This window comes from Oratosquilla oratoria, chromosome 11 (assembly GCF_046742065.1).
Source record: "Oratosquilla oratoria isolate Oo_2021 chromosome 11, ASM4674206v1, whole genome shotgun sequence".
Classification (NCBI taxonomy): domain Eukaryota; kingdom Metazoa; phylum Arthropoda; class Malacostraca; order Stomatopoda; family Squillidae; genus Oratosquilla; species Oratosquilla oratoria.
This window is the reverse complement of record NC_134787.1, coordinates 52,919,809-52,937,308: the sequence shown is the minus strand read 5'-3', so window position 1 is coordinate 52,937,308 and position 17,500 is coordinate 52,919,809. Positions and strand designations below refer to the sequence as shown.

General features: G+C 46.0%; 1 protein-coding gene across 3 annotated transcripts in view; it reads left to right on the top strand.

Moving 5' to 3' along the window:
- Positions 1 to 17,500, top strand: part of LOC143029831 (transcription factor AP-2-epsilon-like) — a 224,772-nt gene that overhangs the window by 140,787 nt on the left and 66,485 nt on the right. For 2 of the 3 annotated variants that reach the window (XM_076192909.1, XM_076192908.1), the window contains exon 5: positions 5,854 to 5,947. In XM_076192909.1, the coding sequence (XP_076049024.1) occupies positions 5,854 to 5,947 (94 nt within the window). The remainder of the gene's footprint in view (positions 1 to 5,853; positions 5,948 to 17,500) is intronic. The other variant, XM_076192910.1, reaches the window with a different exon arrangement.

Below are 17,500 nucleotides of genomic sequence, written 5' to 3'. Positions count from 1 at the left end.
AACAAATGTGTTTTCCTTTTATTGCTTGTAATCCTGCCGCTTCAGAATAGGCTTGCCTCAGCTGAATAAAATCTTCTGGCGTCAGCTAAAAAATTGCAAAGAGGGATAGTGGTAAAAGTTTCGAGTTGGGTTCAACTGTGTATCCACGGAGGCGTTTTCCCTGAGTAAAATCGCTTGGTATCAGCTAGAATGAATACTAAAATGCAATGTAAAAAGGTTATAATGGACGACCAAAGTTATGCATTCCCTCCAAAATGCAACTGTTCAACAATGACTTCCGTTGTAAGGAAAAAAGAATTTGTGATGCTTTTTCCTATACATTAATTGTTTTACGGTAAAAGCCTCTCTTGTTTTATTGTACAAAATTGCATCATCTCTCTACAGGATATATTTGCAAAGCTGAGTTCAAGAGGATCGATATGACTTGTCCTTCACTGTACTGCCAAGCGAGTATCATTAAACAATTCCGAACTCGCGAAGTACAAACCTAAGCGTGGGATTACTTTCTGGTAAAGCGAGGATCGAAGGAGGCGGCTAGATTCCTTTCTTTCTTTCTTTCCTTCTTTCTTTCTTTCTTTCTTTTTCTTTTTTATTACGCCGGCAGTGCCAAGTCACCCGACAGAAAAGAGGTCTTGTCTTGATGTTTCAAAGAACCTGATTACGGTTTACATTTGGTGTTCCTACAGAATAACGAGATCCTCTTGGGGTTTCAACGCAAGCAGGGCAAAGGCGTTAATTGTCCTTCCTCAATAGGATGCGTTATGTAGGAGTACAGGCTCATGAGTCCTCCGGAAGGAACCAACTACCTTAGATACTCGTACCTGAGGGTGTTGGGAACCCATCACTCTCTACTTTCTTCCAAAGAAAGAGATCGGGATCTATGACATTACGACGCGAGGCTCAGAGTTCGCCTCAATACTACAAAGGACCCGAATTCGCTCTTCAGGAACTATCTGAGACCACCAAATGATTCCATTCAACTGAGAATCTCTCTCAGCCACCAAGGGGATCTGACCCTTTCAGCACTGTGACGCAATGGATACATTCCTATATGACAAACGTCTGACGATTCTATTCGTCTTCGGGGGGAGGCCCCCAGGGGAAATGGAAGTTTCGATCGATAGAGATTCTCTTGTTAGGGCAGGGGACACACCCATCATCTGAATGGGATCGTCTGACTTTAGAGGCAACAGAAACTTACGCTAAACGTCGCTAAGGTAAAGGAATCAATGCAGATTTAGCTAGTGTTGATCATGAAGAATCCAAAGGCCCTGAACTCTGATAAGTAATTGAGTTCGTGGATCAGTATCCACACCAATGGGATCAGTATGTGATCACGTCGGGAGGCATTTGATCAGTAACTTAAATCATATACGGCCGTGTGTTTCAACATTTATTCGCTACCACGTGATCACTGGACTTGATGATCAGGAGAGTGATCAGACACTGGGATATGCAAGACCTATTCGTGATCTGATTAGTATAATTGAATGGACTTAGTTTCGTGTTTTTAAATGTTTTCGTCAGTCCTCGCGAACGCCATCTGCGATTAGATAGAATTTTTATTGGTTTTAACTATCATACTTTTGTAAAGTACAGATACATTCTCATAAATAAGCCAATAAGTTAGATAAACTTAACGATAAATCCAGACAAGATTTTCTTTCTTGTGAAAGGAAACTTTCGAGAAGGATTTCAAAAGTACGGCTCCTCTTTCTTTTGTGTTCATTTATCTCCTGATAAGTTATCTCATTCTTTCCCGCGACACCGCCTCGATAGAAAACAGGTTACAGACAGCCTCTCTTACCCTCCCATAGCGAGTAGTCCATTCACGTTGTCTCCAGACTTTGACTCGTCTTCGTGGCCCTCCTCGCTATCGAACAAACACGTACCAAAGACACATCAGGTGAGACGATCGTGGTTACGGATCGTTTGAGATGATGTGACCAGAGGGATTAGCGATGTGAGGATGATTCACATAAGGAGTGTATGTCGACGACGTGTGTGTGTGTGTGGGGGGGGGGGTTCCGTCCCAACTTGATCCTCCTGGACCCTCATATACACAGGTACCATTCGGTGTCATGTTGGCTGTGTTTCGAATTTCCATCAAAATGAAACACTTGACGATAATCCAGCCGCGGTTATTTAATATTCAGTCCCCCCCTCCCCCCCTTTCCACGCCCGTTATTATGTTTGAATTACTATACACCAACACTCGACAGTACAATTCATTTCAAGTACAACAGCTACTGTTCATCAATCAGTAACATAAAACTCGACTCAGGGAAAAAAAAATATATGCATCTCTCTTTATCCAGCACATGTCCCCAGTGGTCGACCCCTTCGTCAATCGTACTCCACCTTCCAATCTACCCGAATCTCCCTCCCTCCCTCCCCCTCCTCCCCCTCCGCATCCCGCCGCGCTCCCCACCACCCCTTACCCGCCAAGATAAATCGAAATTGGATTTTTTTTTTTTTGTATGTTTGTACGCGCGCGCGCGCGTAAGGCGGGGTGTTGAATGCATCCCTTCCATGGCTCAGACAGACTCTTGCCCCAAGTCCTCTTGCCAAAAATTCCACTTGACGCTCCCTTTACGAAGTGAAATCGCGTACCTACGGCCATGCTTGTGAGGGCAGTTCGATTTTAGGAAATGAAGAACTTATATATGTGTAAGCGCGTCCCTTTACTCTTTCACCTGGTTGCACATATGTTTGTGTCTGTGAGCGCATGCACGTGTGTGCGTACACACTCGTTTATGTGTGTATGTGTACGTGTGTGTGTGTGTGTGTGTGTGTGTGTGTGTGTGTGTGTGTGTGTGTGTGTGTGTGTGTGTGTGTGAGAGAGAGAGAGAGAGAGAGAGAAAGAGAGAGAGAGAGAGAGAGAGGGAAGGAGAGAAAGCAAGAGAGACACTGAAATACATAAAAACAGAAAGACAGAATGAAAGAAAGAAAAAATAGACAGATAAAGTGAGACAGACAGACAGACAGACAAAGAGGAAGAAGTAGAGGAAGCTACAGAGAGAGAGAGAGATTAAGATAGATAGATAGATAGAGAGAGAGAGAGAGAGAGAGAGAGAGAGAGAGAGAGAGAGAGAGAGAGAGAGAGAGAGAGAGAGAGAGAGAGAGAGAGAGAGAGAGAGAGAGAGAGAGAGAGAGAGAGAGAGAGAGAGAGAGAGAGAGAGAGAGAGAGAGAGAGAGAGAGAGGGAATTTCGTTTGCAATTGCACATATGCACACATATCGACTTGAACGACAGTGACACCATCACCCCTCTCTGCTCGGCATCACAAGCCTGTACGAGTCCATCTCACGCAAGCCAAATGTTGACACATCACTATGCATCCACGCCGCCTCCTCACAAACCATGCCAAAGTACCATATGAATAAATCGCTTTCACATTCCACCCATCATCCGTTACAAGATGACACGTCATCTGTAATAACATTTGCAAACCGTTGCGTATACATAATATCCGTTACAGAGCCGGATAACTACCCATGACGCTTACACGATCCTTGTAGACCATAAGTGGATATATATTGGACCCTTTCGTCACCGGGTGAAGCTTTTGTTTCTGTTGTGGCTGGCGTCAGGATTCTTCATTCCCGTGGCGTCCCCTTGAGAATCGATCTATCTCGATTAATCCTCTCCGGTTCAAGTACCACTTGTCCTTCTTTTATTATGGCTGCCTTTATGATATATTCATCTTAGTGGCACTATCTCGATAGTAAAAGGGGTCTTTGTGTCAGTAACGAAGCTACAAAACTTTGATCACGGGTTCGTTCGTGTGCGATTTTCTATTACACGCGATTTTTAGCTCTGTTTTTTATTATACGCTTTTCCTCGTTTATGCCCAGTTTTCTTCATTTATACGCAATTTTTTCGTTTATACGCGATTTTCATTAATACGCGATTTTCGCTTATACGTGATTTTCGCTTATACGCGATTTTCACTTTCGCGCGATTTTCACTTACGTGCTATTTTCATTATGGGCGGTTTTCGTATAGAAACAATTTTCTCCTATACACGATTTTTTATACGCAATTTTCATTAATACGCGACTTTCATCACGCGATTTTCACTTACGCGCGATTTTCATTTACGTGCGATTTTATTATGGGCGGTTTTTGTATAGAAATCATTTTCTCCTATACATGATTTCTGTTTATACGCGATTTTCATTAATACGCGATTTTCATTAATACGCGACTTTCATTAATACGCGATTTTCGTTTATGTACTATCGTATACCTGTGTATACACGACACTATACATTTGTAGTGTCTGAATGACAAGATTCAGTTACACACTTGTGTCACTCTTACACGCCACGAGTGACAACCGCTTCGTTTTTCCGACTCCTTGTCACGCACGCACGCGCACACATACACACACACACACGTACGCACATGATCTCTCGAACACTGAGCTCGTCGTTGCAACAATAGACTTGAAAAATCTAATTCTTTCCCAGCAGGTCCATTCCCTGCCATCGGATATTTTGAATCCTTTCCCATTGTACCCGAGGTACAGTGGTACATTTTTTCCCGGCGATATTTTGATTTGCATGGCAAAGGTCATGGAGCATTTGTTATGTTACGTTATATTACGTTACGTTGTGTTATGTTGCGTCACGCTGATTTACGTTAGATTACGTCACATTATGTTACGTTTCGCTACGTTACGTTAGTACAGTGGTTCCAAACACCGGGAAGGGACCAGTAGTCGGGGAAGGGACCAGATTTGAAAGAACTCTGTTCTTGACAAGTTCGTTGCCACGCCGGTCCGACATCACCTTGTCCGTGGTCATGACCTATGTGAGGTCACTTCCCCACAAACGACCCAATCTCCTCCGAGACCCAAATCATCCTTGCCTTGATTTTGAAAGTCTTTTACGTATCATTTGGTTTACCTTCAGGAAATATCATAATGAAAAATATACAGTAAGTTATGGCCCAGAAGACGTTGACAGACTATCTCAGTTAGGATAGGTTGTACGGTTTTGTGTGACTAGGTAATGCTGATTTGGATTAACTTTTGCATGCATATATTCGAGTCTCGTTATCTTATCTGCCTTCAGGGTTAGACCAGGTTAGATTAGATTACGTTCAATCGGACTCGTTTATGGTAGAAGAGGTTATCTAACCAGTGGTTGGTTTGGTGTTGTTTGACGTTCTAAGTTAAGGTCAGCCGCGTTCTGTTAGTCAAGGGAAAAAAGACGAACTCGTTCTTTGGATCGTATTCCTGGGAACACAAGACGTCAATGGCGATGACAGTGATTGCAGTGATTGCAGTGATGGTGACAGTTAACGTGACACCGACAACGATGATAACCGTCCAGGTGGTCGTAATAGCGGGAGTGCTAGTGACTGTCTTTGTGGTATGTGGTATGTGGTATGGGAGAGACACGATAGTAATGACACCTAGTCTCTACTCCAACGACCACCACCCCGCTGCCTGTATACTAGAACTAAATAAGTAACTAGGACACTATCATAACCTATGCATAGTTGTGTTTTCTGTATATACTAGTTATACCATATAGATATACCGTGTTAGATACGGGGTTATATATTCAACCCTTTCACTGATATTTATGACTTGTAGACTTCTCCTGGTTGCCGCCAGGTGATTTCATTCAGTTAAGGAAACCCCAAAAAAGAGTTGCCTAGATTTATTTCCATCTACCCATTTACATAAGAAGTGACTGCCAATCCAATTCTTCTTAAAGAATATTATAACGGCATTCTCCATGAATTAGTTTCTGCCCCTCCCATGCCCCCCTGTTCAGCAAGATACTCGGAAGAGTCTCTTGCCCCTGCCTACAGACAGTAAGACTGCGCCCGTTTCAGGGACGGTACGCTAATATCTGTCTCTCCACCCTACAGGGCATCGGGGACAACGACGGCTCCTTCACGGGAGAACTCTTCAAACACGATCCTTTCGGTAAGTAGACCCGGACACGCGGCCTCATCCCGCCCACCCCCTCCCCCTCCCCTCCCACCACAACCACCAATCATCGCCCGACCAACGCTCATTTTCTCAGTCTTAACTCTCCTCCTACTCCAAGTCCATATTTCTACTCCTATTGCTACTCCTACGTCTACTTCTCTTCTTTACTTTCCCCTCACTTCCACGCCCACTCCTGTTCCTACTATTCCTACGCTTATTCTTGTTTCTGTTCTTCCTTTCCTTCTTCATCTTCCTCATTCTCATACAATTTCTGCTCCTATTCTTCGACTTCCTTCCCATTTTCTTTCCACCCCTGCACATTTTCCTATCATTCTTTCTCCTCGTTGTTTTTATCCTTTTCTTCTTCCTCTTTTTTCCTACTAATCTTTCTCCTCATCTCCCTTCAATTACCACAACCACTCCTATTCTTCCTCCTCCTCCTCCTCCTCCTCCTCCTCCTCCTCCTCCTCCTCTTCCTTATTTCCCATATTTCTGTCCCCTAACCATTCTTCATTTCTTCTCCCTCCTTTCCTCTCCTACACTCTTCCATGTTCTCTTTTTCGTTTTCTTTTCCCTTTCTTTCTCTTTCAGTTTTTCTCTCCCATTTTCTATACCTAGCTCCTTCTACATCTCTCCATTCGTTCTATCTTTAGCTTTCTCCCTTCTCTTCATTTTCCTTTTCGTTGTCCTCCGCTTTCCTTTGCCATTCCCTTCTTCGTCTTCCTTCGCCTTCTTCCCCGCCTAATTCTCGTTCTTCTCGATCATTTTTCGATAATTCCTTTCCTCCCAATTTTTGATCCGCATTAAACTCCTTCTTCCACCCTCTACTCCTCTTCTTCTGTTTGCTGTTTCTCCTCCCAATATCCCTCTATCTCTCCTTTACCTTCTCTCTTTTTCTTTTCTCATAATGCCTCTCCTTTTTTTGACCTTCCCGATCATGATCATCACACCTCATTTCATTCTCATTCGTCATTTCCACTTGTATACCTCCCCACCTCTCTACCACGATCCTTAAACCACCTCTCCCATCAAATTCGACCTCACCCAAGTGCAATGGTCGCGTGTCCTGACATCTTCGCATTTTGTCCACTATGTCTGCAAATCTTACATAATGAGGTCACCAGTGCTCGATCATAAATCAACAAGTTAATGACCTGTCACTTCTTGAATGAATATTCGCAGATATACGTATTAGTATTCACTTGTTTTTTTTCAACATTGATTGGTTATTGAATGAATTAATCTTAAACTACTGGATATGGGAATGATGTTACACGAATCGATCCCTCGACAATTTTTTTTTCTTTCTTTCTCTCTTTCTCTCTCTATCTCTCTCTCTCTCTTTAATCAAGTGCACGACCTTCTTGTTCAAGTCCTTCCCGTGCCGATGCTTGTCACCACGTGTGCGCTAAGGCGCACTGTGACTGCGCGGGAATGCGTGCACACACACACACACACACACACACACACACACACACACACACACACACACACACACACACACACACACACACACACACACACTCGTGGCGCAGTGGTTAGAGTTCCCGGCTGCCACCTCGGCAGTCAAGGTTCGAATCCCGCCCAGGGCTGAAATAATTTCAGTATCCCTGCGCCATGGGTCGTTACTCCAACTCTCGTGGGCGGGGAGTTGGGGGTGTGTGCGTGTGTAAGGTCACAGCATTACCCATAGATCGGTCATATATGAGCTCTGAGCTCTCTTCCGAGAGGGAAATAGCTGTCGATCACAAGTCCAACACGTGGTCCAAGACCATGGTGAATCACACACACACACACACACACACACACACACACACACACACACACACACACCTACACATTCACCCACAGCTTCCATTCCCACGCCGTGTTGTGCTGCATGCACCCAGTTGATGTTCCTGCATATGAACATTGGTAACAGAACATTACCGTTGCTGTTACCACCTCCCTCCCTCCCTCCCTCCCTCCCCCACCCCCGCCGTTGCAACCCCCAACCACCCCGTAACAACCCATTACACCCAGACGCGCTTCGCTTCGTCTCGCCTGGCTTCGCTTAGCCTCGCCTCACCAGTTCGTGTTTCTGCACATTCTGTATTAAGCCGCACCAGGACCCGTCAGAACCCCCCAGAGTGTCTAGGTATCCCCCAGAGTCCTCCATTCGGCTCCTGGAAGGACCTTGTGGAGGACCTGGACCGTCTTTAGACTCCACAAGTGGAGTCTGTTGCTGCCAGCCATCCACGAGAGACTTCGCACGAAGAAGTCACTAACTACGAACTCTGCATCCTTCGTAGTGGAGGTGTGCTACGAAGTGCATAAAGACAGTGCGACGACAACGAGACAAGTGAAGAGATTTTTTTTTCCTGGCGCCCATCATCACCTTCTCCCTTAACTACATCCTCCTCCTCCTTCTCCTGTTCTTCATCTCTTCTTACTCTGTTTCTCCACCCACCTCCCCCTCTTTTTCTCCTCCTCTTCCTCCTCCTCCTCCTCCTCCTCCTCCTCCTTCCTTCTACTTCTCTTCCTCATCTACCTCCTCCTCCTCCTCCTCCTCCTTCCTTCTACTTCTCCTCCTCATCTACCTCCTCCTCCTCCTCCTCCTCCCCTCCTCTTGCTCTTCTTTTCCTCCTCCCCAACTCACCTCCTCCTCCTCCTACCCTTCTACTTCTCTTCCCCCACCCACCTCTTCCTCCTCCTCCTGTTCTTCTACCTCTCCCCTTATCCTCCTCCTCCTCCTTCACTTATTCTCCTCCTCCCTCTCCTTTTCTTCCTCCCTATCTTTCTCCTCAAATTCTCTCTTCAAATTCCCTCCTCCTCCACCACCTCCTCCCCCCCTCTTCCTCATCCTCCTCAACCTCATCCTCCTTCCTCTCCTGCTCCTGCTCCTTCTCCCCTCCTTTTCCTCTTCATCCTCAACCTCTACCTCATCGTCCATCTCCTCCTCCTCCTCCTCCTCCTCCTCTTCCTCCTCCTCTTCCTCCTCAACCTCTACCTCATCGTCATTCTCTTTCTCCTCCCCTCTTCCTCTGTCTCTTCATACTCCTCCTCATCCTCCCTTGTCCTCTTCCTCCTCCCCCACCTCATCCTCTTCATCCCCCTCTTCCCCCCAGGGTACTTCTTGCCTTATGAGCTTTCATATGATTCCCAAGTCCCCCTTTCCTGTCTTCCCGCTCCCCTCCCCTCCCCTCCCCTCCTTTCCCCGTCCTCTTCCCCCTTTCCCGTCCCCTGCCCCCCCTTCCTGAGTTCAACCCTCCTCCTTCCGTACCACCCCACCCACCCCCTCCCTCCCTCCCAGGTCCTTTCCCCCTCCTTCCTCGCCTTCCTCTCTCCCTCACCCTCCGGCCCGTCCCTAAGACTCGAGAGAACATACAAGTCTCGTGGTTCTCCTTCTTGGCCTCCTTGTGTTCTCCCTCCTTCCTCCTCCCCTCTTTTATCTCCCCTTTCCTCTTTTCCTTTTCCTTTCCACCTTCTCGTATCAACTAATTATTTACTCCTAACCCCGACATTCAACACATCACATCTTCCTTGCTTTCGTTGAAATTTTCAGTCCCTTGCAGACAGCTATCAAACTATCTCCAATACCTCTCTCTCTCTCTCTCTCTCTCTCTCTCTCTCTCTCTCTCTCTCTCTCTTGCTCTTCCTCTCTATATAAATACGCCTATGCACATTGCTGTATATTCTTTGTGTTTTTACGTGTTTATCATTTAAACTACCCACCACCCTTTCAACATGTTGATAATAATGCTGTTGTGATCAGCACCCCCATGTGCATTACTTCTTCGCATTGCATGCCTTTTCCATTCATGCTTTATTCGTGTATTAAAATTTTCGGTGGATAAAACAGGCTTATGACATCCCAGATGCCGAAGCATTCAATGTCTTCTCTAATTTCTCCACCTTTCGTCTTTTTCTCTTCTTTTGAGCTCCATCCTTTTGAGGACACTTTTCTTCTCTGCCTTCCTCCCTCCCACCCTCCCTAAATTACTCACTCACTCACTCACTCATTCTGAAAGCTACACCTTTATTCTGCCTCACCCTTCTTCCCTCCAAAGCACAACTTCCAGCTCTTGATTATTCCTTCCCCCAACTGTGACTCTCTCATCTGTTGCCACCTTGACCTCAGGAGGGGAAGCCAATTTACAGATCCTCCCCTCGCCTCACCTCTCCTCTCCTCCCCTCCCCTCCCCTTCCTTCCTTTCCCTTTCCTTTCCCCTCCCCTCCCTACCTTTCCCTTCCCCTACCCTATCCTCCTCTCCCCTCTCTTCCCCTCTCCTTTTACCACCCGAGTCTTCGGCAGTTGTTCCCTGTTCAACAAGTTCCATTCCTCTTTTCTTCTCCTTCTCTTCCTCCTCCTACTTCTCCTCCTCCCTTCCTCCTCTCCTCATTCTCCTCCCCTCCCCCTCCTCTCCTCCTCCTCCTCCTCCTCCCCTCCTCCTCCTTCTCCTTCTCCTTTTCTTCTTCAACCTCCTCATCTTATTTTTTTGCTTTATTCTTCCTCTTCTTTTTCTTCCTCCTCATCCTCGTCCTCCTCTTCATTCTCCTCATTCCTCACGTCCTCCTTCTCTACCTCCTCCACCTCCTCCTTATCCTCCTCCCCCTCGTCCTCCTCTTCTTTCTCCTCCTCTCCCTCCTCTTCTTCCCTCTCCTAAATGTTGTCATGTCACCGAGCATTCATTTTCCATTTCTGTATTTGTGTGTGTGTGTGTGTGTGTGTGTGTGTGTGTGTGTGTGTGTGTGTGTGTGTGTGTGTGTGTGTGTGTGTGTGTGTGTGTGTGTGTGTGTGTGTGTGTGTGTGTGTGTGTGTGTGTGTGTGTGTGTGTGTGTGTGTGTGTGTGTGTGTGTGTGTGTGTGTGTGTGTGTGTGTGTGTGTGTGTGTGTGTGTGTGTGTGTGTGTGTGTGTGTATGCGTGTGTGTATGAACACACATTAGGTCACGGACACGAAAGAGTCCTCACATAACCAAACCAAGGAAACCCCCCCCCCAACTCGGAGTTCCCTGTTTTTTCTTTAAGCTCCTGGAAAACTGATCTCACGAGAGGACATAATTGGAAAGCAGAAAAATATGAGGGACCTACGAGGCAAATACGGGAATAGAACGATGATTCCAGGTCTGAAAGGAGTCGCGGGGGAGGGGGGATGACCTAGCGTCATTAAAGTCGGAGCCGATCTCGACCAAGACCTCCTGCGACGAGACGCCGCACCTGCGATCACCATCCAGGTGCCGATAACAAGCTCTCCTGGCTCTCTCTCTCTCTCTCTCTCTCTCTCTCTCTCTCTCTCTCTCTCTCTCCCTCTCTCTCTCTTTCTCTCTATCTATCTATATATCTATCTAGCTATCTAGCTATCTATCGATCTCTATCTATCGATCTCTATCTCTCTTACTCTCTATCTACTTATGTATCTATTTATCTATCTATCTCTCTTTATCTCTTTTTCTTCTTCTTCTTCTTCTCCTTCTTCTTCTTCTTCTTCTTCTTCTTCTTTTTCTTCTTCTTCTTTTTCTTCTTCTTCTTCTTCTTCTTCTTCTCCTCCTCCTCCCCAGCGCACGATTGCGGCGGCCTTTCACACATCATCACTCTTATGAATCTACACGTATGGCATGTGTACACACGCATACACACCTATATACAGACACGTGCACACGCACACTACATTCACACATAAACACGCGCACACACACACATACACAAGTACACACGCACGCACACACACACATACACAAGTACACACGCACGCACACACACACACACACACACACATACACAATCATCATTATCATCATCATTACGGTTATCATTATTGTGATTACCATTACTGCGATTAATTAGTTCATTAACAAAAAGTACAAAACATACTTGAACATAGTTCATAAACATGTTAATATTGGAAAGATTATTGTAATCACAAGCCGGTGATACAATCTATACATGTTAACCCGCCGAATGAAAAATACCTGTAAATTACAGCGGCTTTGTCCCAGATATTCAGTCCTTGGGATTTACTTTGCTCTGCACTTTCAACATAGGAACACAACCGAAGCTTAACTGTTGTTCCTATTTGTCGTTCTTCTTAGATTGTGGGACATCAAACGTAGTAGCCCGTTTGGTCTAAGTCACCCGGGATTAGATTTTTAGCTTCCGACAGTCCCTACAACTTTATCAGGAGGATTTATATTGTAATCGAATTGCGATGTTTGTGTCAGAAGTCTACATCCAGGACTGTTGGCGTTTCTGTATTATTCAGATACTATGCTAAAGGGTTCTACGTTAGGCCTCCTCAAGTTTGGTTCTAAGATTCTCCGTCCCGTCTTAAAAATTACATCTTGCACAGAATGTATGCCTAATTGTGATACACACTTACTGGCGCATTTTCTTAAACATCACCAAGTCTTTTGGAACTGTTACATTAAGCAATCCGCATTTTTGGAGATTGTTTGTCGCACATTAAGGCCAAAAGTTGAGTTGTCCTTCGCACGAAATTTAATGAAGACCTACCCTCGCGTCATCGCTAAACCCTGATCCCAAGTAAAGGTGTTTAAGGGCGTAGTCTACCTCAGTGTCGATCACCATCAACGCAGTGTTACCTTCATCAGGGCCATCAATCATAAAGAACATAGCCCCCACTCCGTTAAACACCGTCCCATATTCTCGACATAAATCGCTTTATTCACGTTCCTTGATGTAGTTATTCTTACTATATCCGTAAGAAATATTGTGTGCAAAACTTCCCAGAAACCCGCCTATACCTACAGTACGTAAGGCTTCAACACCCTTACAGTCTGATCCAGGTGCAATTTAAAGAGTAAACAGATAGATGAAGAGTCTTGAGACACTCCGTCCCGCCGTGGCCGTTATCGCGAAGGATCAGCAGCGCGCGCTTGATCTGCGTCGCCGCCGCTATCGACCGCAATACAAGCACATAAGTTAGTTTTAACCCAAGGGTCTCTCTGTAGCAGATTTTGCTGTAATCTGTAAAGGATTCTTGTACACATAACAAAAAGCCTTCTCCCTACAACCATCCCACACCCGTCCATAAACCTATTCACCGCTCTTCCCAATCATTCTTCTTTGAGGGAAAATAATTCTTAGATGATAAAGGAATTTTGGTTACTTTTTAGCTTCTAATTATTACCCCTCCTTTCTGTTACCTTCTTCAACTCTCTCCTTTACTCCCTCTATGACTTCAACTCTTCGGCGCTATATAGTCTTCAAGGACAGAAACTCTGGTTTTCTTCTCTTCTCCTCTTTCTGCGCCTTCTTCCTTTCCTTCTCTCTTTTCTCCTCCTCGTGCGGCTTCTTCCCCTCTTCCTATCCTTCTTCTTCTTTTTCCTTTTATCATTTCTCCTCCTCCTTCTCCTTCTCCTCCTATTCCTCTTCTTACCCTTTCACCTTCTCATCCTCCTTTTCCATCATCTCATCCTTATCCTATTCTCCTTCTCCTCTTCTTTATTCCTCTTTGTCCTCTCCACCTCCTCCTTCACCTCTTTCTCCCCCTCCTTCTCTTTTATCTCTTCCTCTCCCTCCTGCTCCTCCTTCTCCTTATCTTCGTCTTTCACTGTTCCTCCTCTTACTCCTCCTCTTTCCCTTTCACCACCCTCTCTTCCCCCTCCCTCCCCTTTTCTATCCCCTACCCTCCTCCTTTTCTTCCCCCTTCTCCTCTTCACCCTCGTCATCTTTATCCTTCGTTCCTTTCCCACCAACCCTTATCTCCTTTCGCGATAATTCTTCCCTCATCATTCTACCTCCTTCTTCTCTTCTAGACCTGCTTCCTTCCATCAGCGGACCTTGTCCACCTCCCTTGACCGAAACCCTTCTCTTCCAATCGACCTCATCGTCCGTTTCCTTGTGTCAATTCCACATTTCTTATGCGACCTACGCGCCTCAGGGGAGAGGAGAGGGACGGGGGGTGGGGGGGTTCCTCTCGCCTCCAGCCTTCGCAAGTCTCCCCCTCCTCCTCTAACACTCGATTTCTCCCTCCTAAGTGAAGAACACTCGACCACTAGCCCCGCTCTCCTCGATTTCCCCGCGGCTCTAGACCCTTTCCCCCTTCGGGCTATCGTGCTGTACAGTTACACCTTCGAGACAAAAAAGTATCCCGAGATCTCCTTGATCTCCGCAATATAGTAGAACGTTAATCAGATCTTGTTGGGGGCAAATACAAGACGACTGTATTCATTTGAGTGTCGTGGTGCATCCCCCCTCTCCCTCTCCCCTCCCCCCGGCTTGAAAAGCGTCTTCACCGACCGGGACCCCCGTCTTTTTTTTTTTTTTTTTTTTTTTGAGTCACAGTATTGCAGAGGGATAAATAGTCCTCCGACCTTATACAACATTGGCTATCAGTTCATCTTTCTAGAATCTTCGAACCCTGACTCCTACCACGGTCTACCCGCCTCCTCCTCCTCTGAATCACCATCCTTATGGAGTGCCCAACAGATTCTTCACCTTTCGAGTCTAACCATATCTGGTGTCTCTTCATTTCACTTTTTTTTTTTTTTTTTTTACTTCGGCCACACTTCCGCTTCTGAAGGTAGCACGACCGAAGCCCCTCTTTCTTCATATTTCTTTTAAACATGAAACTTGAGTCAGAAAGCGCCTCTTTTTCTCCACTTGTCCACTCGATGCTCTTCATTTCTCTTCATTTTCAACTGCATGGCGTCTTTCCTTCCTCTTTTTCCGAGATTGGTCATCATCTCTCTTCCGAAGTTGTTCGTCTTTTTTTTTCGATAGCCTTCGCCCAGCACTCGAGACGACCCGTTGGGCAGAGTCAGCTATCATCTACTTCTTTTTTTTCGGAAACTCTCTTCCTTCTTCCAAACTCATCACCCTTCTTTCGAAACCCACAAGCCTTCCCCTGATGCCTATACACAATTCTCCTCTACTCCTCCTCATCCTCATCCTCCTCTTCCTCCTCCTCATCCTCCTCTTCCCTCATCCTCCTCTTCCTCCTCCTCATCCTCCTCTTCCTCCTCCTCCTTATCCTCCTTCTGCTATGCGCTTCCAAGCCATACTTTACAACTTCTACTTCCACAGACCTATACTTCCGATTTCCCTTGCTCCGACTCGTCCTCATTCTCATCCTAATACTCATCTTCGTCTTTATATCCTCATCCCATTTTTACTCTCCACATCCTCATCCTTCATCCTCATCCGATGACTCACCCTCCTAATCCTAATACTCATCTTCGTCTTTATCCTCATCCTATTTTTCACTCTCCACCTCCTATTCCTCATCCTCATCCGATGACTCATCCTCCAAATCCTAATACTCATCTTCGTCTTTATCCTCATCCTATTTTTCACTCTCCACCTCCTATTCCTCATCCTCATCCGATGACTCATCCTCCAAATCCTAATACTCATCTTTGTCTTTATATCCTCATCCTATTTTTACTCTCCACCACCTATTCTTCATCCTCATCCTCATCCGATCACTCACCCTCCAAATCCTAACTCACCAGTCACAATTACACTTCCCGCACCATTCAACAAAGACACCCCAAGAATCATCAACCTTAACACAATCAACATCTCGAAAGGTGAAATAACATATGATACATCTTTGCCTTCTCCCTAAATTCCCTGACCTCTCTCCTTGCCTTCCTTCTCTGACCTGATATGACCTCGCCTGGCCTCGCAGAGCCGTTTATATTCGATTTTTTTCTTTATCAGTTATTACAAAAATACTATCCAACCTTACATGCGTTAGCTCTACCTCTACACTCTGACATATTACACTTTTATATACTCTGCCTTGACTCTTCCGACCCTCAAACATATGGACTGTTTGCAAACAAGCGTACCCACCGCGTTTCCACTGTCAATTTGAAGCTCACCTCTGCCTGTATAGGTTTGTGTGTGCTTGAGTTGATGGTTTCAAATGCAGAACACGCAAAGGCTGGCATGGAGATTTGTGCATACAAGAAAAAATGAATAAAACGGAGAGAAAAAAAGAGACAATTCAAAACTTTTTTTTCTCGTTTCGGTTCGTGTGCAAAAACGTTTACACACAGACATATGCACCCGTGGAACCTTTAACCTACTCGCTCGCATTTGTACGTGAGTGCACACCTTCGACACCGGATTTAACACGCCCACCACCCTTCCCACCCGCCCTCAGACCTGCAACCCTCTTTCTTCGGTCCACGCCTTTGCATTGGGCGTTGCTGGACACCGGACGCCCCTCGGAGGGCGGTGGGCGTGGTATGCACCAATCGCCCGCGGGGCGCTGGGAGATCCTTGCACTTCGCTGAACGGGCACTTGGGTGAGGCGGGCAATGGGCGTGATGGATCGTGGGCGTGCGGGCGTGTGGGCGCGCGGGTGGGTGGGCGGGCGGGCGGGCGAGGCAGTGAGGCAGGCCTTCCTAATATATCCAGCGTGGATTCACATTCCTCGGGAGCGGAGCCCCCGACCCGTTTCTGACCCCCACATTGCTCGAGTAGCTGACATTTTTGGCATTTTAATTAAAGCGCTTAGTTTTGGAAACAAATCATGTGCGTGAGCGGAGGAGGAAACGACGGAGGAGGAAGAGTAGGAGAAGGAGAAGGAGGAGGAGGAGGAGGAGGAGTACGAGGCAGCGGCGGCGGCGGCGGCGGCGGCGTGCGGCGAGCCTCCGAGGAATGCGCGCCGCTTGCTGCCGCCTTTTTCGGGGCGGATCTTCCTCCAAGTTTTGATTAGAGTCCCGTAATTAAGAATGAAGCTTTTTGATGCGGGAACTAATTGGCGAATCGTTTTCTACTGTATGCTGTGGTGTTTCGTGTGAGAGGGGACGCCGCTGGAAGGGGGAGAGGGGGGGGAGAGGGGACCCAAGGGAAGAGGGGAGAGGAAAAGGAGGCCTAACAGCTCTTCCTTCAGACTCTTGATCTTCGGTCTTCGACCACCCCTCCACCCCTCCACCCCACAAATTCTCTTGTTCCATTAGTCCACTAATTCATCCCTTTCCAACACTCGTTCTTTCCTCCCCCCTGTCTGCCTCTATCTCTCTCTTTCTCTCTCTCTCCGTCTCTTTCTCTTTCTCTCTCTCTCTCTCTCTCTCTCTCTCTCTCTCTCTCTCTCTCTCTCACACACACACACACACACACACACACACACACACACACACACACACACACACACTTGTATGTGTGTGTGTACGTTTACGTGTGTGTTTATGCGTATACATATAAGTATGTATGCATAAACAACCATATCTATTATTTGTATATATATATATATATATATATATTTTTATATATATATATATATATATTTATATATATATATATATATATATATATATATATGCATATAAACAAACCTTCACATATAGATATGCATACATACGCACTTTTCCACCTCCGTACCTTTATACCGTCGGAATACAAGAGATGTGCACACGTAATGAAGCTGCGATTTCTTGTGGTAAGGATAATAGCTTCTCAGTAATAATAAATAAATAAATGAATAGATAAATAAATTAATAATAATCTGGTGGTACAGAACACTGGTTCGGCGAGGACTTCCGCTCTTCTTGGCATCTGCGACGATCATCTTCAAAATCATACAGATCAAAGGG